Consider the following 20,787-nt stretch of genomic DNA (forward strand, 5'->3'; position numbering starts at 1 on the left):
TTGCCTTCTTGCCCTTGTGTTCCCCGTTGTGCCCAGGACTGCTGCTGTGCAGCACTCGCACAGGCTGCGGGGGCATCTCACACTGTCTCTGCTCACTGCTGGCTGGGAAGTGGAGCAAGCACCACTGGCAGGTGCCTCTGCTCCTCCCCAGCACACCCATGTTTCCTTCCATGGTGCAATTTGCATGTCTAGGACATGCAGTCCTGGCCATGGAAGTCTGGCCAGCTTCTTCCTTCTGCCAGCCCCACCAAGCGCATGACCACCATCCCGAGTGCACCAGCAACACTGGACTGCAGCTTAAAAGTACAGGACCATTACTTAAAAACATTTTGGTCCCACGCTTCGGCTACAAACAGCTCTACATTCCTACAAGGCACAGCTCCAGAACCGGACAGCATTTCTTGTGCTGTGCTATGGGTATTTTTTTTCTGCCTTTATACTCACGCTTTTAATTTTAAGAACATCAATTTTTTGAGAGCGTGCATTCCTTATTACTGACATCTGATGGGTTTGACTAATAGCTGAAGAGACAGAAAACTAATATTCAAACGTTCATGTTGCTAATGGGGAATAAAAATACAATAACTCTGATGGTTTCACTCTTGGGACCGTCTTGTCCCCATGCAAAAAGACTCGCTAGCTTTCAAGGAAAAATATTACACTACCCTGGATCCTTGTAGGAAACTACAAGGATCCAGGGTAGTGTAATATTTTTCCTTGCTTGTTCAAAACAGGTTTTTGGCATATGTGAGGAATTTCTTTTGTCTCAAGAAATCTCTACTTGCTGTATCGTATAACGTTAATATGAATTGCTGCATATTTATTTCATACCATACAAGATATTTTTATCATATAGATCTCTGGTATAAACCTACTTAGGGATTAAAATCTTTTGCTAGGTGGCTGATTGCTCAGTAGTCTTACCCTTAAAGAATAAATATTAAATACTTGAAAATAATATTATTTTTCCTTCTCTGCTAGTCTGATTTAGTTAATATTGACCAATGCATAAAATATAGACAAAGGCACTGCCTTGGGGTTTGGAAATCCTCAAACCACAAATTGCTGGAGAGCAGTCAGGACAAAAATCATTTCAAGTTTACCCTGTTCTCACACTCTTCTCTTCCCACCTGGTATTGATCATTGCTAAAGACAGATTGCTGGCCTGGATGGATCTCTGATTTGTCCTGAAATGGCCCTTCTAAAATTCATCATCGCGTCTTGGCAAAGGGGAAGACTTACCCTTGATAAAAACAGGCTTCGTGTAAACGAGCTGGCAGTGTGAGCCAAAAAGCGCCGTAACATCAGTGCAGGCACAAGTCTTGCCACCTTTCCTGCAAGTGAAGGGAGCTGCGTGTGCCGTTGAAGTCCTGCTGAGGAAATCAGCGCAACTGCTCAAGGAAGGAATTTCTATTATTAAGAATGCTCCTGGATGATTTTGTTCATTAATTTCACACATTAAAAAAGTAATTAGCGGAATCATTTAAAAAACAACTTCATCCAGTCCCCTTTTGGGAAATCTCAGCAGAAGACTGAATTTCCAGGTAGGTTGTTATCAGGGCAAGCATCTCAACAGAGCCAGTGCAAAGGCATTTCTGCCTTGTCCCTTGTCTGCAACGAACACCTTCTGTAGACAGACGAAGACTCTTGCTCTTAATTACTCGCCCACTAATAACCTTGAAGTTTGTTCTAGTAAGAAAGCGTTTTGGAAGTGGCAATTAATGAACTGCGTTTTGACGACTTCTGAAATGCCATGAACCTTTCTTTCCCCTGTTTTTCTTCCCATGCAACCAAGGCTTGTACTTCAATACTTCTTGTGCTTTCTGCTCCCCTCTTTTCAGATAAGTGCAACTGGAAAGACACGTAGACAGCTTGGTACTATCAAGCTTATGAAAAAAAATCTATTCATTGGGCATTGTGTGCATAGAAGACCTTGTTTCTCAATACCATGAATACCTTTAAATGAAGGCCCTTAAATCACCCATTAGTTTGTCAAGAGACTGACAGCTAACCAAGGCTAAGGGAGACATTAAAAGTTACCAGAGACAGAAACAATCATGTTGCTTTATTTTCAATTTGATTCAGAATATTACATCAGAAAAAAAAAAAAAAAAAAGAAAAACAAAAAGGAAGAAAAAAACAGGTACCAGACACAAAGGCCGGGACGCACGCTGACTATTGCTTCCCACAACATTTGAGAAAACTCTGGGGTCTTCCCACAGCTGCCAGTCAGGTTCCTGGCTGAGTCTGATGTCTAAGAGGGACTTTTGGAAGATCTGATTGCAGTAGCACAATGACTACATGTGCTGCGCCCTGTCCAACCTCATAAAAGTCTGCTGTCTGAGAGGCCTCCGAATCTGAGCTGACTCAGCCCTGACCTCGCTCAAACGGCCGGCCAAAGAGCTTGAGCTGGCTGCACCTAGCCGTGTGGATAGCCTCCAGTGGGTGATACTGCAAATGCACAGAAAGCAACTAAAAAAAGCAGGAGATGAGTTAGCGCCAGACAGCAGGTTATTCAAGGCGACACAGTTCCTACTGCTGAGAGAGACCCAGGGGCTTTTCCTGACTTTGTCTGTGTCCTGTTTGGTGGCTGAGAGGGCAAAGATTTCTTTATCTCAATACTGCTCTTGTCTTTTCTGCAAAGCATTTTGAGATTTACTGGTGAGAGGTAATACCTTATAGAAGCACAATACAGAAAAGCACCAATGCAATTATGACATTATTCTTATTAAAGCAATCTCAGGCACTGTGGCATAGCATTTTGTCCAGATATACTGCTGAATAGGACTGGACTGTTCTCTACTTGGGGAAAATAAAGCAGCAAATCAAATGGCCAGTGTAATGAAAGAAGACAGAATAAATCATAATAAAGGTCCACTCTGTCTTTATCATCTATGAAAAAAGCTTTGAATTTTAAATAGTCTTCCTATGAGGTTGCTTAATGTTTGCCAGGACGTAGCAAGCACACAACAGCTGTGCTCATGGCCTTGACTCAATAATGGGAAGAAAAAAACCTTTATTGCTTACCTGAAAAATATTTATTTTTCAATTCTCTTCCCCTCTAGGAGATGCAGGCTAAAAACAACACACATCAAAATAGATAGGAAAACAAGCAAACAAAACCAACAGCTTATTCTCTTTTGTCCCCAAAACTCTCCCCTCTGGAATCTTGCTATTTTCAGAGGGTCAGCCTCACCAAGAAACCTGTAATGTCATTGGGAACTGAGGTAGTTTGTTTTTTTCTTAAATAAATGCACCAAGCACCTTCCAAAGGACTTTCCAAAGACCTCCTGCCCACTTTGGCAGTTCCAGATAAAATAGTCTGCCTTCTCTGTATCAGTCTGGCAGTATACATTATCATCAGCCTTCTGGCAATTAAAAAATGGAGAGCTTTTAACAATACGGCCCCTGTGTTACAACCCTCACCAGCTAATTTTACACCACTTCTCTGTGATACATACTTTCTTCTCGTTTGCTAGCTTTGCATGTGGAAGAATACATTGGCTGATATACAGGTGCTATTCCTCAGCAGAAGGAGTCTACAATCTGCCCTAGGTCTACAAATAACAAAACTTAATTAGAAATACAACTTTATCTTTAAATCCAATCATAATCTTAAATCTAATCATAATTCAACTGCCAGGCTTTGACTGGAGAAGCTGCAATAGGTGCCCAGGAGAGCAAATGTCACTTTGTTCCCAAAGCAACTTGTGAATCAAAAATTTCCAAAACCCCAAAGTTTCCTTAAATGCATTACCTTATTTAGCTGAAACTGCAGAGTTGTGGTTTTCCGACTTTTTGATTTGCAAATGCCTAAGGCGGGCCCCTTTATAAGTTCAGGTCTTCTTTTTTTCCTTTTGCTTACCATTTTATGGAGCACTAAAATTCATTCATGAATCATGAGGGTTTTGCAGACCAGTTTGAAAACTGCTGGTGATGGGGGAGCAGCTTGCCCACACTATGTGAGTCACCTTAACCCTGAACTATCATCATTTTAAAAAATGCAGGGATGATAAACAGACTGAAGCAACGGTTTCCTCGCCTAGTTAGCACAGGCCCACAGCAAGGAAAGCTGAAGAACCCCTGCAGCAGACTGTCGTGCCGTAAGACCAATTCTGAACATGGCTGTAGACCTGGAAGCTGAGGATTTTAGTCCCCATGAACAGGCTAGTCAACCAAGTTGCATGCTGCTTCTTGACATAACCATTTTCTTTAAAAAATTCTCCACGACAAAGCCATTTCCACTCCCTCCCTGAAAGACCAGAAGGTTTTCTGAATGGTCCTTTAGCAAAGCTGTAGTGACTCTTACTGGAGATGCACATCTACCTGATACATCAACTTCTCCTTTACCTTGCCTCTGGCTACAGATCCAGCACCCCTCTGCCAGTGGGATTTTAGGGATTTGGACATAAAACCTGCAACTGCATTGCAACTGAAAGAAACTGCTAAACCAGAGATAACTTGAAGAAAACTTCCAGATTTTAAAAAGTAGGAATTACTTTTCCTTTAGAAAAAGATCTGATTATTTCTATCTGGCATAGCCATTTCCTGCATCATCCCCATCCTTGCCACCTCCCAACTTTTCAAGGGTACACATGTGAAATGGCTGAAAGCTCTGTAGCTTTGTCAGTCCCCTATGCAAGCGCTGGACAAGCCCCAAAAGGCAGATACAGATCAGACTGGGGAGCTAAAAATGACCCGGTGAGGCACAGAGACGAAATAAAGGTTCCAAACCAAAACACAAAATCCTTTACTGTGTTCTTAATCCGTCAGAAAGGGTTACAGACCACAAACTAAAATCCCGGAGAGACAAGATTATATCCAGGAGTCTGTTAGAAGTTGTTTTTCTCTAGCTTAAAATTCACCTGTAATTGTAGTTCTGTGACTTGGATGGCCTAATACAAACTTAATATTTTGTAAGTATTAAAGTGAGAATGGTAGGTCTTCCTGGGACACCAGTAAATTAAATTTTCATCATAAAGGTCAACTTGTTTACATTAACTGCATATAACTTTGGAGACTTGTTTAACAAAATGATTTGCCAAGTAGATTTCTCAGTCCCATGCCCTATTACTGTGACTCTTTGTAGCATACAATAGCTAGGATTTAGATCAATGCCAAATTCTCATTGCTGTCTCTCAAAGGGCCCCCGACTGCAAAGCTTTGCACTTGTTCACTGTGCCAACTAGTCCCAGCTTTCATTTGGAAAATACATGTAATGCACAAGCCAAACTGTTACAAAGATCTCACAGAAGATTTGAAGAACTATTCGTCCCGATTGTTTATATTCCATAAAATTAGAATTAAAAGGGATTTGGAATTTAAAACAGGTGTTGAATAATTATATTTAGATATTATTAGAGATTATCTGAAGAAAATCTCTCTGGAACATAATAAAAAATATTCATTCAGTAAAAATAAGTCTCTGTGAAAAAATGCCACTGAACAAATGCATCTCATACTTTGCTATTTCAGACATAAAGAACTTAACAGAAGAGTGTCAACAGCTACTGTGGGAAACCACAGAAATACTACACACAAAACAAGTGAATAGGTACCAACAGTTCTGCTTGTCACTCTCCTAATCTTACAAACCAGCCTACCCCCGAGCACCAGCAGCTGCAATCAGTGTGAAGCAGCGTACATGGAAGGCAAGCTGAAGCATCACTGGCAGAAGGCACAGCCAAACTCTCCCTCCACACTCAAAAAACCCTGCAGAAAAATCACCATCAGTATACAACCTGAAGACAAGATCATTGGGGCAAATGAAATCATTGCAGTGACTGGAAAACTTCTCCCTCCTCTTACTATTTCTATTACTTTTTAGTAACAAGCTCAAAGAAAATGAGTAGGCACTGCCAGGAAGCAAGCTTTTGCTTAAACCAAAAATACTACAGAAAAACACCGAGCAAAGAGAGGATTAACGAATACCATGCAAAGTAGTAACGAATTAAGAGCAACTGAAATATTTAATTTTTATGCCCTCTTGCTATAGCCAGTATAAATTGTCATATTAACCCAAGTAACGTGCACTGAATTTCCTGCTGCAAATGCTCAGGGTTGACTCACTTTTAATGTGGAAAAAAGGAAGGTCATCTGAGTGATAAGCAGGGGTGTAGGAATTAACATTAAGGTCCGAGTTTTGCTCGCCCAGACCGCCTGATGCATATGTTGTGTTCCATGACGTACGATACAAATGTTAATCATGTTTAATAAGCTTTTCCTGAGATGTCCCGGGAAACGAGGTAGAAAAATTAAAACAGATGTATGCTGAAAAGCAAATATATTTATTATGCACTTTCATATACACAGGGATTTTCGCTTAATATAATACAAGGAATAAAATAAAAATTTTACAATGTGAAATTCATTCAATGTACATTAAAGGCTATTTACAACCCACTCCAGGAAAAAAACAGTCTATCTGCAAACCAAGTTAACTGAGAAGTTCAGATGGGGAATATTAAGCAATACAGATGTTTGCATAGCAGAGTAACCAAGGAGGGAAAAATACCTTTTTATTTTTAAATAAATGGTAATGTTTTCAATACTGATCACAGAGAGGACAAAAATGCATCATTGTGCCTCTACATCTCTTAATGCATTGCTCTTTTCAAGAGTTTTTCCACATGCATACAGTATTGATGCCAGTGTCCACAAAACAGTCTTTTCCCTAGCTTTCCCGTTAGGAGATTTAAGTGTCTTGTGGAGGCGACCTTGGGAGGACCAGTGAAATGTGATGAAAAGAAAGAGGACTCGTGTTTTATTCAGGCTTTTTGGGTCGGGAGAACCGGTACATTGCCAGAAGCAGCCGTGCTGAGTCACAGCTACGCAACTCCATTCGCCTCCACTTGATCGTGCGGATGTGATGGAGCAGAGCAGGACAGAGAGAACAACGGGGGAACAGCGACTTGCCTTTGCACGCAGAAACCTCACAAATGATGAGACTAAAAATCACACACGACAGCAATGTGGAATTACACAGACCTTCTGAGAAAGTAGATGCTTTAAAGCGATTCGTGCTCTGTTCCTAAGTGATGTTCAAAATCCGTAAGCATTGTTATTTTCCTTCTGAAAACATTTTCAGCAGGTCTACTTTCTGCTGATTTGGATATAGGGTTTCCCCACCAGCTGTTTCAAATGTAAATACTATTCACACAAAAACCATCAGGCTATCTATAAATGGTGGCCCCTTGTGAAACTGGCCATATTTTTACGTCCTCTGTCCACAAGGTGCAATTAATAACACAATAAAATTAAATAAATATAATCCCAATGACAGTCAAGGTCAGTAGAAAAATGTCAGCATTCAGGGATCCCTTTCTAGAGAACAAAACATACACCTAACAACTAAGAAAAGTTTTATTCTTGCACAGCATTGCAAATGGACTGTACTTGAGGTTTGGAACAAGATTGCTGAGAACATTTTGGTACTATTTCTTTACCGAGCCACTCTTAAGGCCGTTTTGCAAGACTTCTGTCACGTCTATTTTATAATTGTCCCACAGGGACAAGAATTCAATACATGAAACATTCAGAATAATCAATATTGCTGTGTGTCAACTTTTAACATTTAATCTTACTATGCACTGAATGCCTGACTATAAAAGATTCTTTTTACATTTAGTAACAAGTGAATAAGAATGGAGGTGCAAGATATAAAAAAACCAACAACAACAAAAACCCAACACTTCAAAAGATATTCTGATGACAAGAAAATGTTATGATAATAAGACACTGAGCCCTTTAGTGCCTTAGAATATGCACTACATATACATCCAGGGGCCATTTATCAAAGTTTACGGATAGCCACACATCTAATTAATCCTCTATGAAAAATAACCTTAGCTTTCTATCTTCTTATTTGTGGAATGATCAGAATTAGAGTATGAAAAAGACGAATCTCAAGCCTTTAGAAGAAATACTCACGTATAAAAATAGGCTTATTTTCTAAAGAGCAAGGCTGTGTAATGGTGAATAGTAGAATATAGCTTGCGTTTTTAGGAGAAAATAATCACTTGTTTTATTCTATCACTCAGAGCTGTGCAAATAAGATATGCACATTCAAAGGAAAAATTCATACTGTTCACTTGCACAACAACGGGCTTGATTTTGCTCTCATTTATATAAGTAATCTTTTTCTGCTGTAAGAGTGGGAAATCATTTTTCTGTTACCTACAGATGGACTATCTAGGTTGCTGACCAACCACACTCCAGGTACAGATACACACACAGGCACTACCTAATCCACCAGAAGCAGCAACCACATTCATACAAGTTTGTGCTTTAAAGAGTTATTGTCTCAGGACAGGGCTAACTCAGTAATCCTTGTTCTCCACAGACAATGGTATTATTAACCTTTTCTTTCTCTATTATACTCTCACTGCATATTCTCTCAGCTTAACAAAGCTTCTGTATTTTCCATGGTTGGTTTAACCGACACATTCTCAATACAGTCCTCTACCTTGGAAAAATAAAGAGCTGTTTCTAATGTATAAAGATGTACATGAAAGCAGGATCAGACCTTTAACATTAGCACCTAAGAAATACCCATATTCAGTTACCTCATTACCATAACAATAACTGAGGCTATTTAAGATCAGGTGTCCAAGACCAAATTTACCCATCGCTTCCAGTGGTCACAGGCTGCCGTCCAGATTTGGTGCTGTGGTACCAGACACTGAATTTTGTTTCTTAAAAATCCCAAAGATACTGCAGATGGCTGCAGTCTGACCCCTTTGCTACCACAGAACAGCTATTACATAGACAGAACACACAAGTACAGTATTTATAAAATACTGCTACAAGATTTGCATTTCTCAAGAGGACTTCTTGAAGTACACAGGAAACACTGACCATACGTTACACCAATGCAAATGTGACACACTGTCTGCTTTTTTTTTTTTTTCTTTAGCCACAGGAAAATAAATACAAAAAGCACTGCCTTTTCATACAAAGTTCACTGTGGCACATGCACTTCTGCCAAGCGTTCTGGAAATCAGAAATTCCTCAATCTTACAATTTTCAGCTGTTGTCAGGGAAATACCGTGTGTATCTTTCTGCAATTAAAAAAAAAAAAGTGCTCATTCTGTGTATTAAATACAAAGTACATAAAATAAATTTTTGAAGCACAGAGGGTAATACGGAGAAGGCAGCCTGAAAATGTAGGCACGTTACAGTAATTAAGGTAACTGTACTGTGGTATAATCACATTCTTGAATTTCCAGGCGGACTGAACAAGCATTCATCGGTGTTTTCATCAATGCTTTCATCCCAGCCAGCTGATAAATCACTCGGAGCAGAAGCACTTCTGTTCGTGGCATCACGGAACTAACCTAAAAGCACAAAACAAAACCGTGAAGTTTTGAAATATTCCACCATAGATGCAGCGCTGTCAGCGAGACAGCTATGTAATTTCTAATTCAAGTTAAAAGCACACAACAACATACCAACGACAAAAAGCATTTCCTGTCTAACTCAAATCACGTGATGGATTTCCTGTGCTTGCTACTGTCCAAAACAGCTACAAGGTTCCTGCAGCAAGAAAGCCTTCTGATTATAGCTTAGAAGAGGCAGCCGGGGAAGGAAAGCTGGTCCTCAGGTGCTCTGGCAGAGTATTTCTGGTGTGATTCTGCACGTGTGACTAATGCACTCACTGGTCAGGGAAATTACTGCTTTTATGCTCAAGACTTGGCAAAAGAGGAGGTAAATTACAGTCTGCACTTGTGTGCAGTTAATAATGCACACAACTTGTTTTAAACTTCTGTATTTAAAGTTAAGCTACGTGAAAGCATTAGAGAAAAGGAAAGGAAAAAATTTAGTTATCCATCACCTCATATGCTTAATACATAAAATAAGTACTTCAAAGCGGAAAACCCCTGACTTTTGAAAAAAGCGCTATATGTTCCTGATAAAGCAAAGCTCAAGATGAGTTTTAAAATTATACGTGAAGCGTTATTTTTTTTTCCATGCTTTCTACATGTTTTAAAATCTACACAGATGAAAAATTCATCAAAACTTGTCAGCTTCAAGGACACAGGTCAAGTTGAAACAATACATTTTAGGTCAGAATTATATACAAAATGTAACATGAAAGCTAGCACTAAACATCAGGCACCCGTATGGAGGTAGGAAAAAAATACAAATATATTTAAACCCTGTTTTGGACAGGATGTAGAGCCATAGGAATCTATAACCATTTTGACTTTTACTAAGATTTAGAGTCCATTTCCCTTCTTACACCTGCTTACCCCTCTCTCTGCTCCTGTAGTTCTACCCCTTCACTTTTGTCTGCTTCACAACTCATCTGACCCTTTGATAAATAATACTAATATTTGCACGTTACAAATGTGCAGGCTCTATTATGTAGCTTTTTGAAACACTGTATTGTTTCAAATATTTTGGTTTCACCAAAATAGGAATCCCACAGAAACATCTTAAGAGTCCAGCACAATATCCTAACACTCCGCAGTTCACAAGAGACCCCAGGTACACCTGGAGAGATGCATTCTATTAACATGAACTCTATTTCCCAGACATTTCAGAGAAAAAAGAAAATGTCAACATGCTTTTGGCAGCTCAAAATCTCCCATTTGTGGATTCTGTACCAACTGCAATTGCCCTAGAAACCTGCAGTCTTTGGTGGCCTTCAAGAGAACTGAGTCAGCTACCAAGAACATTCTGGTTCTAAGGAGCAGCAGTCTGGTCTGTAAAAATGCAGTGTTTACACAAACAAAACGTATGTTTTCAGAAAAATACAAATAAGCAGTGATAGCTGCATACATTTCATGTATGAAGATGCTGCTTCTTTGAAATTCAAATGGAAAATACTAATTATGAATACATTCCAAATACCCTAAAAAGAAAAATTCCCCAGGATGAAGCAGAGAAATAGTTCTGTTTTAGCTGATTTTCTTACTGACAATTCATACTTGAAAAAGCTACATAATATTTATTTTGCAGCATAAAATTTAGTATGGGAGAGAAAGTGAGAAATCAAAGTGAACTCCACTGATTTTCAGCTCATACTTAAGAACTGCAGAATGGTGAGGAAATTGATAACAGATTTGTATCTTGCTATGAGGAATGTTCTCTCTTTGTAGAATATTATTTCACAGTAACAGAAATATAAAATTAAAGCTTTAGGGTAGCTTCTAAACTTTCACATTTGTAGATAAACTCGAGTTTTCACATTCAGAATCTAAATTCATAGAAGTAAATTTGTTGCCTGTAACTTGCAAGAATCTTCACAAGCTTCCTAAAAAGCATCTTTGTAAATACGATTAATTACTCAATATAGGGGGAACTGCATGAAATAATGAGTGTATCTGAAAATACCACATAATAAAATTCCCAGCTATTCTTATACTGGTGAAGAAAATTCCAGATCAAAGCTACATGAAACTTAGCATTTAATTCAGTAATGTACTAAAGACAGAGGAGCAAGATTTGAGCACTTCAAATTCAACAGAAAATGTGTTGATGAACCAATTCTTCCAAGGCTGATGCTTTTAAATTACAACCAATCAAATACTTGTCATGGTTTTCATTAAGACAATTACAATGGTAAACTACAACGAAATGTATTTTTAGCTTACTTAAAATACACATAATGAAATGCGTGCATTTTGCTCCTTCGTGACTGGATAGATTACCTTTTATAACGGTGTTTCTTTCTTGTAGTTGAAGCTTGGGTCACTACCTTCAATCTGGAGTTTTAAGGCTTGCTTAAGGCTGAGTTCTGTCTCTGCGGGAGGGTAGCCTTCCAGTACCTCCTGGTGCCCTCTATCCTGCACTGTTCGTGGGACAGAAACCCTACCAAGAAAAACCTGATTGCTTTGAAGATGATAATTGGGATTTGTCATAATTCCGTTTCTCTTCTTCTGCTCCCCACTCTGTTGGTGAATTAGGAACTGCTGCTGAGATCGACCAATTTCTTGCTGAGCTGGTGGGACCAAAATTTTGCACTGTGACTCTGTCGGCATTGACTTGAGCGGCACACTCGTCCCAGATTTGGCAATAGGTACTCGTTTATCAAACTGAGTCATTTCATACTCTAACACTTTTGGTTGGGAGGAACCGCTTTGTTTTATTTTTTTTCCAGCTGACCCAGACTTGCTGGAATTGTCCGTTCTCCCCCCTTTGTTAGCTTTAGTTGATTTCAAACTAGGTTTCACTTGGCTCCATTCAAATTCACTACTTGGTGAATTGTGATTTTGACTTAGGGAATGAGTTGTGGAAGAAGGAGAAACAATAGACTGCCTACTTCTGCTGCGTGGCAGGGAATGCTGCTGGATTTGTTCGGTAAAGGAGAGGCTGTGGAAACTATCGATGGGCACAGTCTGAGCAGTTGCGGTCGATGATGTGGTACGGAGAGAAGAATTTTTGGAACTTTTCAGGGAATTATTTGACAAAGACGACTTCTGGCGGTCAACTGTAGAATCAGGCGACTCTGAAGGAGAGCTGAATGCATGAGCAGGCCCATTAGATAAGCCACGCATACTAGGTTGCATATCTCCACCGGTACTCCCTGAACTATTTGACTTCATTGTTAATGACTGCATTTTAGAAGAGACAGACTGTAAGGGTTTTTGCTCCATTGTGTGGACTGGAGACGGAGTACAGCCATTCAGAGTAGATGCACCATATTTTTCCAGTAATTTAATAATCTGAGAATGTCCATTTTTAGCTGCGACACGCATAGCAGTGCGGCCAAACTGGTCGGCGTGATTTGGATCAGCACCATGCTCAAGTAATATTTGGACAACATCAATGTGCCCTTCTTGGGCTGCAATGCAGAGTCCAGTAGCACCTTGGTTACACGTATGATCGACCAGAGCTCCATGCTCAATTAGAAGCTGCACTACCTTCACATGACCTTGCCATGCAGCAGACTGCAAAGCAGACCTCTTCTCGTTATCTGCAGCATTCACATCGGCATGGTATGTTATCAGCACCTGTACCATCTCCAAATGGCCCTGCCAGCAGGAAACATGGAGTGCTGTTCTTCCTTCAGCATCACTCGCCTCTACGTTTGCACCATTTTCTAAAAAATACTCAGCCATCGTGAGTTGGTTTTCTAATGCTAAAATATAAAGTGTTGGCCGGCCATCAGCATCTTTGTAGTTTACATCTGCTCCGTGGCTGAGCAGTAGTTCAACTATATCTCTGTGACCTTCTAAAGCAGCAACCCGGAGCGCATTTCTCCCATCATAGCCTCTCTGATCAATGTTGGATTTGTTTTCTAGTAATATCTGCACACAATCATAGTGACCTTCTTGTGCAGCTAATATGAAAGGTATACGTCCATCATTATCAATTTCGTTTGTTCTAGCACCTTGTTCTATAAGAGCTTCACATATCAACCTGTGACCTTCAAAAGCTGCCATATGCAAAGGTGTCCAGCCTGCATCATCTCTATGATTTTCATCTAGCCCCCTGTCCAGCAGAGTCCGTACTACTTCAACATTGCCTTGTGCAGAGGCTATGCTCAGAACTGTTCTCCCTTCACTATCTATGCTATCAACAGCCGCACCCCAAAATAAAAGAGTATTTACAACTGAAGCGTGGCCCATGGAGGCTGCTGCCAGAAGCGGCGTACGACCATTGTTATCCGTGTGATCAACATCTGCTCCTCCTTCCAGAAGTAGATCAACAACGTCTACGTGTCCTTCATAAGCAGCTACCAGCAGCGGAGTCATGCCGTCTTTATCGCAGTGGTCGACTTCAGCACCCCGGTCAATCAGAAGACTAACCACCGAAGCATGCCCCTTGCTAGCCGGTACACAAAGCGCAGCGACCGACAGCGCAGTTCTTCCATCCACATCCTCGTGGTTCACCTCTGCACCATGGTCCAGCAGGTGCTCCACAATCTCTTTATGCCCCATGTACGCAGCCGCAATCAAAGCTGTTCTGCCCTCGTTATCGGCTTTATTAACTTCAGCACCATGTTGGAGCAGGTTCAGCACGATATCTTCGTGCCCTCCCCAGGCTGCTGCTCTCAGCGCTGTTCGGCTATCGGCATCCGCACAGTCCACTTTGACTCCAGCATAAAGGAGCGCAGAAACCACCTCGGTGTGCCCACCCCACGCCGCAGACCGCAGTGCTGTCCAGCCGTCGTGATCAGTGTGATTAACGTTAGCCCCGCATCCGATCAAGCAATTCACCACCTTGGTATGCCCCTGCCGCGCAGCGAGGGTAAGTGCTGTTTGCCCGTGAGTGTCTTCTATCTCTAAATCCGCTCCCCTCGAAACCAGCAAGTTAACGACATCGAGGTTGCCGCTGTACGCCGCGTTGGCTAGGAGCGTCCTCCCGTTCGAGTCGCATTGGTTGACCGACGCCCCATTGTCTAACAAGGTGCGAATGGAGTCTTCTCTTTCCAGAGCCTGCCGCACGATGCAAGACGTGCGGTCGTCTTCGCTGTTGACGTGAGCGCCAGCTTTCACCAGGAGCTGTAACACTTCTTGTTCTTTCGGAATGAGGGTCGACAGGGAGTCTTTGACAGGCGTGCCATTCCATATCATCCACAAAGCCAGCTCTGAAGTCTCTAACTGTAAATTTGAGTTAATTAGATGCAAGGCAAATTCTTGAGCTTCTAAGGGCGTTAAATCCTTTGCCCGGCAGGTGTAACTCATCGCCAGCATTCTGTGTCCTTCTGCTGCATTGCACAAGTATTTCTGTGTACAGTGCTTTACATCCAGCAACCATTCCGCAAAGCTGTAATGAAACAAGATTTTTGTATTTCCAAGTCCATCAATGAGGACTTTTGACAGGACATCCAATTTGCGCTGAAAATCTTCCATAGTCAACGTCATATTTTTGGTCCACACTGCATGATACAATTCTGTTGTGGTTAACGGCCTGCAGGCTGCAAGAATCACATTAAGAATAGGCTGGACTTTTGCAAACTGTTTTCTCACAAAAAGTCTCTGACAGAGCCAAAGGTATAGGCCATTTAACGTTCCCGGAATATCACGGATCTCTCGTAACATAATAAAATTCTCCACAACTCCATCTAGGACACGTTCCAGATACAAAAAGCAACCACTGCTTTTGATGTGGAGCTGATTCAGCATTTCTGCAGTTTCTTTTGTGAGATGTTGTCTCAGTGCTTCTTCCTGATCTAAACGATGTAAAATATACTGTTGCACATCTTTCACAATGTATGCCTTTCGTAGATCATCCAGACTTATTTTTCTAAAACCTATTGAAAGAGAAGAAAGTTATTATTTATTTTTGATCTAGTTTCACTTAAGTCTTTTTTAAAAAAAGCAAAAAGACATTTTGGGGTAGGGCACACCCACCACAATATGTTTTGTATGCAAACATACTGAATATAAATCATTATTAATAGCAGAAAACACTTATTTTTAATCATGATCTACTATAAGCAGAAATACGTGTTACTAAAGAGGAACATTTTAAAAGTGACTTTGAATCAGACATTGTGTGTCTGCCTTGGACAATACTAAACACCTAAGCAAAAAGAAAAATAAATGAAAAACAGAACTGCAACTGAAGTGAGATTATTAAGTATTATTATTTTATTAAAGGGATAATACTTTCTCCAATGTGGTTAACAGTGGAATTCCAAATAATTTTCAGCTATTTAGATTAAGACAACCATTATATTAATATAATTACATAAGATATTATTTACACCTGGTGCATATTCTTGAAATGAACATAAATCACTTTAACATGATCACCTTAGTTTCTTTTAAAAGCCTTTATGATGTAAAAGAGAGAGATATTCAAGAACAGCTTAAACACCTTTACATTTCTGTGCACTGATTACTGTGTATTTTTTCAAATAAGGACTGAGTTTTAGATAAACACCCCAGTTCTTTGGTAGCTGAATCACTGCATAAGGAAACAGGCTTTCTGATAGTCATAGGATCCCATTGTTTTTCCAAACTATTTACTCTTGAGAGGAAAAAGGGAAATTTCATATGTGCATAGTGTGTACATCTCCTCCCTACATGCATACACGTACAACCCCACACCCTCTGACAAAGTAAAGAACCCTGCTCATACAAACAGGTGACGAACAGTCTCCAGGGCAATTCCAGTAGCCGAAAGCCCTAAAGAACAAGGCGGAATGGAATATGTGAATGGCATTTTAGTTCCATGGAATACACGGCTATCTTGTTTAAAACACTGGTTTTAATAGCACCAAACAGTGTGTTTGACGAATACCTACCTTCTTTGTTTAACAAAACATTATGTTGTCTTAATGCTACTTTTCTGAAAGCTACAGGAAAACTGCAGAAGACACAGACACAGTGCCTTGAACTACCGAGGTTAAAATTGTATTTTAGGCCGAAATTATTCCTCACTTCTCCAGGGACAGGCTTTAATCTCATCCTCCTATGTAGCAGCTTGCACACATTTCCTTTAGAGTCAGCTCATCTCGTCAAAAAAAGCTTTGCTTTGCAAACCAAAGCAGTTACTAACCCCCAAATTATATTGAAGGAAAAGCAGCCATCGAGCAACCCATCCAATGCAATCTCGGTCCTAACTCCACAGAACAAGTAATTGGAAGTGACACTCTGAAGAAGGTCATTTTCAACTCTATGTTTTTATTGGATTAAAATATTCTGTGGATCAAATTGCTCACTCTGTGAACTTGTTCCAATAATTGAGCTTTGTTTCTTGTCCCTGAATGTCTTCAGCAGAGGTTCTGAACATTATGTCGAGCTCCTTCTGTTAACTATTTAAGAGTTAAGTCTTCCCAAGCACTGTACAAACACAACAGCCTAGAACCAAGATGCCAATTACAGTGATGTTACTAAAATAGTAAAAGAAGCAAAAATATATTAATTATGGTAGCATGACAAATCTAAGAGGGCTAAATCGATAGAATACAAAAGTATGCTTCTTCTCAAAATAAAACCATTGGACAGGATAATTTTGCACATGCTAAGACCACACCAATGACATTATAGACTTGCAGATTTTTGAATGCAAAGGCAAGGAGGCAGAAAATAAGATCTGGGAGGATCTCTCTCTATTCTAGAGACATTTTTTAATGTCTCTCCAAAAAAAAAAAAAAGAACCATCTTTACCCATCACAATTTGTTACCTCAACTTCAAGTAATGTCCTAACTTGACCTGCAGAATGGCATAATTCACTGATTTACTGTTCATTTGGTTAAAATATTCTGTATGTATCTTTGTAAAGCCCATAATTCATGCACAGAAGCCAAGTAAGAAACATTGCTGAGTAAGGACAGCTGGTGCCCTCCCATTCTGCCGATTCCAAGCTTTCCTTTCAAGGAAAGGCTGCTTCTGCGAGCTTTCAGAAGACAGAAAAGCAAAAACAGTGGAGTTAAAAATGAAGGATTGCTTGGTGCATGCATTCACAGTCATATGTGCACAGAGCTGTCATCACACAAGTGTTGCTTTGGTTGTCTCGTCTCATGTGTGCAGGCAGCAGCTCTATTTTGCTCAGTTCAGAGCAAAAAGCAACCACCACAATTACCTTGTAGTTCTTTAAACTCCTCTGTTAAGAGTGAAGTAAACCCTTCTGCGAGTCAGATCTGTATCTGTCACTTGGCTGAATGAAAATAGGAACAAAGCTCTGCAAACTCCTTCTCAGTGTGTCTAGTAACAGGTGACTCTCGTCACGACACCCCCAGCTCTCACATCAATTCCATGCCCGCATCTTTCCTTCTCACCTACATCTCCATATCTAAGTTACTTTTATTTATAAATAACTCCAGTGCTTCTTCAAGTTTTACGGTGGTTGATTTCACCTCACCCCAGCAACAAAACCCGTGACAGACCCAAACAACAGCAATCTTCAACAGCAAGAACAACAGCAAGACTTCAGCTAATGCTCTGTGTTGACTTATGACCGCTCTTCACCTCCCTTGACTCTCAGCCTTCGCATGAAAAGTTGCAGAGTGGTAACTGCTCAAGCATCTCAGACCCCATACGTGTGCTTCAAAAGCACAAAACTATTCCTTACCTTGAAACGTCTTGGAATACCGATTTCCATTTTGCTACTCGAAAGGGGTAGGGAAGTCAACAAAACCATTTTGGACATGATCCAAAAAATAAACACACCCCAAAACCTCAATCCCACATATGCTCCAAGTTTTTCAAATGTTCTTTCTTAAGGAAATCTTATATATCGTATCTGAAGACAAGATACAACGAGCACACTACAGCCATACGTGTCTTCACACGTCCTAGGGACAAAACATTCTTTAAGGGCTGGGATTAATAAACTTCCATTGTAACAGACTTTTGAACAGAAATAGGCTCTTATATTTAACCATTGCACCATGCCATGCTACAATAAATACTCCAAGGAAAGTTTTACAGATAGAAAATATTAAAAATCAACAACAACAACAAAAAACGAAATTCTTGTTGTTAGCTTGAAGGAGTAAAACAAAGCCGTGTTTTTTTTGCCTAAGCATCTATCTAAATGAGCTCATTTTACATTTCCAAACAAAGATCCTGCAAACTTGCTTTTCCACCCTACCAGACACAATAAGTCACTTTCACGGACAAGAAGCATCAAAACACTAGGAGAAAGTTCATTTTGTTTCAGATGCATTCCCATGAACTACTTAAGCTCAGCAAAACAGGAGCGCAGCAGACAGAACTTGCAGTCCCACGACCCTGCTTTTTGCATTGCTAACATTTTTCTTACAACACATCACTTTCAACCCAATGGGAGCTCCAATATGGATTTTCCTGATTTATTAAATTCCTGGCAGTTCTGTAAACAAATCAGTTCCAAATGTATTTCTTGGCAAGGCCTGGGGTCATTCAAAGAAAAAAAAAGTATCTTGGCTATATAAATACTTTTACAGTATATCAACATTTTCAAATTTAATAATAAAAATAAGCTATTAACTAGCAGGTTCCACTAAATACTTAAAAATAACCTTCAATTTTCATATCTTTAACAAAATATATTTTATTGCTTTAAAGTTTTAAATACACTCTAATATATTTCATTTAATTAAACTGTTAGCTTTGAAATAATCTAAATGATTAAAACCATGGCAACACTTAGGCATTAATAATTTACACTGCTGATCTAAGCATATATTAAGTTTGGTATTTCTCTGGCTATTTATGTACATCTGCTCTAAAAGAACAACGTATCCAGCAGAGAAAATGCACCTGAAAACTGCAGCAGCATACTTAGTACACTGCAAATGCATTAAAAACTATGTGTTATGAATTGCATCGCATCCACCACAGGTGCTAAGGGATATTGGAAGAGTCTTGAGGCTGAATTCTGCTGCTGTCACTGGTCCATGTCAATGCACAGAATTTTATTTTGTTAGATTTACAGGTCTTCCTAAAGATGTAATTTAGTCTTCCTTCTTTAATTACAAGGCTAAAAAGCTGAAAATGCACATACAACTTTTTATTAAGAAAGAAGAAATTCCCTAGCATCCAATTTTGAAGTGGTGATCAGAAGAGTGAGAAAAGAGGAAACAGCAAATAATAAAGTCATGTCTACCTCCTAATGGAAAAGAAAACCACCCTTATTTCCCAAGTCTCCTGAATGATTTTTTTCAAAACAAAACTGCAAATAACTTTTTCACAGCTGTAGTAATAATATAGGAGTAAATTTTACAACTACATAAACATTTAAAAATCTATATAAATTATCTTTTATTGTCAAAATCCATCTTCTATAAAGACTTTAATGTAACACAAAACTGCCTAAATAAATTCTAGCCTGTAATGAAAAATTAAGGGACAATGTAGGTTTTCTCTATTTTTTTTTTTTAAAGCAATCTCTCCTGAAGTGGTCTCATGCCATTTATACTCTCGGCAGCTGAGAAGGAAAGGTTTCGTTCCAAACCAGGCAAGTGATTTGATTTGGGGATTCAGCACTACAGCTACCCAAGCGGCTTCAATAACCAAACAGTATGAATCTTCTGGGTGCAGAAAAGCTGGTTTGTGATTTTTATTACATTTTCCTTTAGTTTTCACATTTTTGCTCAGTTTTTAATCTTAGGAAATGCTACAAGAACAACCCTCCACATCTATCCAGACCAGAACTAGCAAATTGCAAAAATACCAAAGACCTGTGCTCCCAAGATTTCCAATCCAGAGCAAGTCTGGATAAATATCAGCTCTTAATATCTGTATGTCTGAAGCTGCATGATAGACAAATACAAGAGTGAGAAAAGCCAAAAGGTCCACTTTTGCCTATAGATAAGTTGAGAGTAAGCTGCCTCTGATGCTGGAGTGAACCCTTTCATGTCCATTTTTCAGCCTTTTTATTGCAGTTTCCAGTATGTAACGTTATCTTCAGGGTAAATATGACTCTGTGAGATGTGCCATCTGCATGGGTTGTACCAGGCTGGTGCCTCGTGCACGAGGAATTCGTTTGATCAAGAATGTCAGTGTTTAATTGAAGGGTACAATCAAGCCGGATGCCACAGATAATATCTTCTTTAAAGATAAAACAAAGAAGTACATGCCCGTTAAAAAGCCTCTTTAGACCAATGAATAGAGCATTTGTACATATGCAGTTCTGCCTGTTTACCTTTATGCTGTTAAATAAGGAAATATCCGCTTTTTACTCAAACTTCTCTAAATAAAATTGTTGGAATTTAAAATGCCTAAATTCTTTTAAAAAGGAAGTCAGTTTTGCAAGAATAGCTGCTTTACTTTTGATATTTATCCTCTTTTTAGGGGAAACGGTTTAATTATCTAGTTAGCTGAAACATATAAAAACACATTGTATGGTCTGTGCCGCTTTCAGGGCAGACGTTTTTTGAGTTATTTAGAAAATAAAGGAAAGAA

At 39.6% G+C, this 20,787-nt stretch overlaps 1 protein-coding gene across 1 annotated transcript in view; it reads right to left on the reverse strand.

The window, feature by feature from the left end:
- Nucleotides 1–6,266: 6,266 nt before the first annotated feature.
- Nucleotides 6,267–20,787, reverse strand: part of ANKRD50 (ankyrin repeat domain containing 50) — a 42,122-nt gene continuing 27,601 nt past the window's right edge. The window contains exons 4-5 of the mRNA XM_066995970.1: nucleotides 11,655–15,202; nucleotides 6,267–9,335 (exon numbers count right to left, since the gene is read on the reverse strand). Of these exons, the coding sequence (XP_066852071.1) occupies nucleotides 11,658–15,202 (3,545 nt within the window). The 3' untranslated portion in view covers nucleotides 6,267–9,335; nucleotides 11,655–11,657. The remainder of the gene's footprint in view (nucleotides 9,336–11,654; nucleotides 15,203–20,787) is intronic.

The sequence above is a fragment of the Anser cygnoides genome, chromosome 4, assembly GCF_040182565.1.
Source record: "Anser cygnoides isolate HZ-2024a breed goose chromosome 4, Taihu_goose_T2T_genome, whole genome shotgun sequence".
Lineage (NCBI taxonomy): Eukaryota > Metazoa > Chordata > Aves > Anseriformes > Anatidae > Anser > Anser cygnoides.